A 2,934-nucleotide genomic window follows, 5' to 3' on the forward strand; every position below is an offset into this window, starting at 1 on the left:
TTTTTTTTGAGATGGAGTCTCGCTCTGTTGCCCAGGCTGGAGTGCAGTGGCGCCATCTCGGCTCACTGCAAGCTCCGCCTCTCAGGTTCACACCATTCACCTGAAGTCAGGAGTTCAAGACCAGCCTGGCCAACATGGTGAAACCCCGTCTCAACTATAAATACAAAAAAATTAGCTGGGTGTGGTGGCAGGCATCTGTAACCCCAGCTACTCAGGAGACTGAGGCAGGAGAATTGCTTGAACTCAGGAGGCAGAGGTTTCAGTGAGCTGAGATCACGCCATTGTACTCCAGCCTGGGTGACAAGAACAAAACTCCCTCTCAAAAAAAAAAAAAAAAGAAGAAGAAAAGAAAATTAGCCAGATGTGGTGGCAGACAGCTGTAATCCCAGATACTCGGGAGGCTGAGGCAGGAGAATCGCTTGAACCCGAGAGGTCGAGGTTGCAGTGAGCCGAGATTGTGCCACCGCACTCCAGCCTGGGTGACAGAGCAAGACTCCATCTCAAAATAATAAAAATAAAAATTAAATTGTGGACTCTGCTCTAGGGTCTACATGAATGAGAAGTTTTAGCAACAGGTAGGATATACTGATCATATCTTCATTGGAATTGATTACTCAAACATTTTCAGCTCATGAACAAAATAGCCCTTCTACCTCCTGGGTTACAATGGTTTTAGCCCAAACTCCCTTTTCCTTCTGTTATTTCCCAGGTGTTTCCTCCTCATCCTCCTTCCCATCCCCTTAATCCTTGTTAATTTATCACCCTGTTTGAAAAGGTCTCTATTGGGATAGGAGTAGAGGGGGGGTCCCTGAAGTAGCATTGTCATCTGAAATCCAGGAGGGATGTCCAACCTTCCCAAAGGTTGGTTTAGGTGAGAATCAAAGATGAAAGCCCACCAATAGTTAGTTGAAATCCAGTTGAAAAATCAGATCTTAAAGGCCGGGCGCGGTGGCTCACGCCTGTAATCCCAGCATTTTGGGAAGCCAAGGCAGGTGGATCACGAGATCAGGTATTCCAGACCAGCCTGACCAACATGGTGAAACCCTGTCTCTACTAAAAATACAAAAATTAGCTGGGCATGGTGGTGGGAGCCTGTAATTCCAGCTACTTGGGAGACTGAGGCAGGAGAATCGCTTGAGCCCGGGAGGCAGAGGTTGCAGTGAACCGAAATCACACCACTGCATTCCAGCCTGGGGGACAAAGCGAGACTCCATCTCAAAAAAAGAAAAATCAGATCTTGCCAGGCGTGGTGACTAATGCCTATAATCCTAGCACTTTGGGAGGTCAAAATGGGCAGATCACCTGAGGTCAGGAGTTTGAGACCAGCCTGAGCAACATGGCAAAACCCTGTCTCTACTAAAAATACAAAAATTAGCCTGGCGTGGTGTGGGGCACCTGTAATCCCAGCTACTCAGGAAGCTGAGGTGGGAGAATGGATTGAAATGGGGAGGCGGAGGTTGCAGTGAGCTGAGATGGTGCCATTGCACTCCAGTCCAGGTAACAGAGTGAGACTCGTCTCAAAAAAAAAAAAAAAAAAAAAAAAAAAAAAAAAAAAAAAAAAAAACAGAAAAATCAGAGAAAAAAGGCCCTGACCCTAGTCATGCCTCTTCAGAAGGCAAAGGAGCCAGGCAGGAGCTCCTGCCTGGACCACAGAGTTGGCCAGGCATGGTGGTAATCCCAGCACTTTGGGAGACTGAGGCAGGAGGATTGCTTTGGGCAGGAGTTCAAGACCAGCCTGGGCAACATAGCGAGACTCCATCTCTATAGAACATTTCAAAAGTAGCCGGATGTAGCGGCATGTGCCTGTAGACCTAGCTACTTGGGAGGCTGGGGTAGGTGGATCCTTTGAGCCCAGCAGTTTAAGGCTGCAGTGAGCTATGACTGCATCACTGCACTCCAGCTTGGGTGAAAGAATGAGAGCTTATCTCTAAAAAATTTAAAAAAAAATTTTTTTTAAGGAGCTCAGAGCTTTGACAGTGTCCCTAAAGTTAAGGTGGTGGGGTGGGAACCAGAAAATGGATCAAAGTGTCTCAAAATGAGCCCAGTTACCCCTTTGGCTTAATTTGGCAACCCTGTTATACCTAAAGTAGGAACTGCAGCTACAAAGGATGTTCTTATGGGCACTGAACTCAAAGCCATTGACCTTGATGACCACGTCGCAGAGCTTGCCCTCTAGTCTAAGCTCGTTGAAGATCTCACAGGCCATCGCACTCATCTTCCTCTCCATGTGAGGCTGGTGGAAACGTGTGGAGGCCGCCGCGCTCTCCATCTCCATGGCACCCTGGGACAGCGGAGACAGGCTGCTCTCCTAGGGTGTCGGGGAGGGTTGTGGGGGGCCCCTTTAGCCAGCTGTCGCTTCTTTTCCCTACTACATCTTTCGTATAGGGTCTATCAGGCAACTCAAGTTCCAGAATCCTGGCCCTGCAGTGAGATCACGCAGGATTGTGCTCTCAGGTTCTGGAACTGCCTCCTGGACTTGTCCACTTCCTTCTCCTCTCCCCTACCACCCCACTTAGGCTGAAAACCACCTCATGCCTCTTTCTGTGTCCTCGAACTCAGAACAGAACCGTGACCACTGAGTGTTTATTGATTTCAGCTCCTGTTACTCACCTGATACAGGTCTCTATCCCTGGAGCATCCATCTACCTTCCACAGCCCAACACTTGGCTCCCTAGACACCGAACTCAAGGAAATCCAAGTCAGTTGAGACTGAAGGGAGAAGTAAAGCTGATTAAATTTATTTCTTAGGCCAGGTGCGGTGGCTCATGCCTGTAATCCCAGCATGAGGTGGGCAGATCACGAGGTCAAGAGATGGAGGCCATCCTGGCCAACATGGTGAAACCTCCTCTCTACTAAAAATAGAAAAATTGGCCGGGCGCGGTGGCTCAAGACTGTAATCCCAGCACTTTGGGAGGCCGAGACGGGCGGATCACG

At 48.8% G+C, this 2,934-nt stretch overlaps 2 protein-coding genes across 5 annotated transcripts in view; one reads left to right on the forward strand and one right to left on the reverse strand.

Annotated features, from left to right (window-relative positions):
• Positions 1-2,428, reverse strand: part of KLHL10 (kelch like family member 10) — a 23,262-nt gene extending 20,834 nt beyond the window's left edge. The window contains exon 1 of the mRNA XM_017880129.1: positions 2,082-2,428. Within this exon, the coding sequence (XP_017735618.1) occupies positions 2,082-2,275 (194 nt within the window). The 5' untranslated portion in view covers positions 2,276-2,428. The remainder of the gene's footprint in view (positions 1-2,081) is intronic.
• The window catches only part of NT5C3B (5'-nucleotidase, cytosolic IIIB), a 29,754-nt gene that overhangs the window by 8,150 nt on the left and 18,670 nt on the right, over positions 1-2,934 (forward strand). The gene's annotated exons all lie outside the window — the stretch shown is intronic.

Source organism: Rhinopithecus bieti, unplaced genomic scaffold, assembly GCF_001698545.2.
Source record: "Rhinopithecus bieti isolate Rb0 unplaced genomic scaffold, ASM169854v2 scaffold_11744, whole genome shotgun sequence".
Classification (NCBI taxonomy): domain Eukaryota; kingdom Metazoa; phylum Chordata; class Mammalia; order Primates; family Cercopithecidae; genus Rhinopithecus; species Rhinopithecus bieti.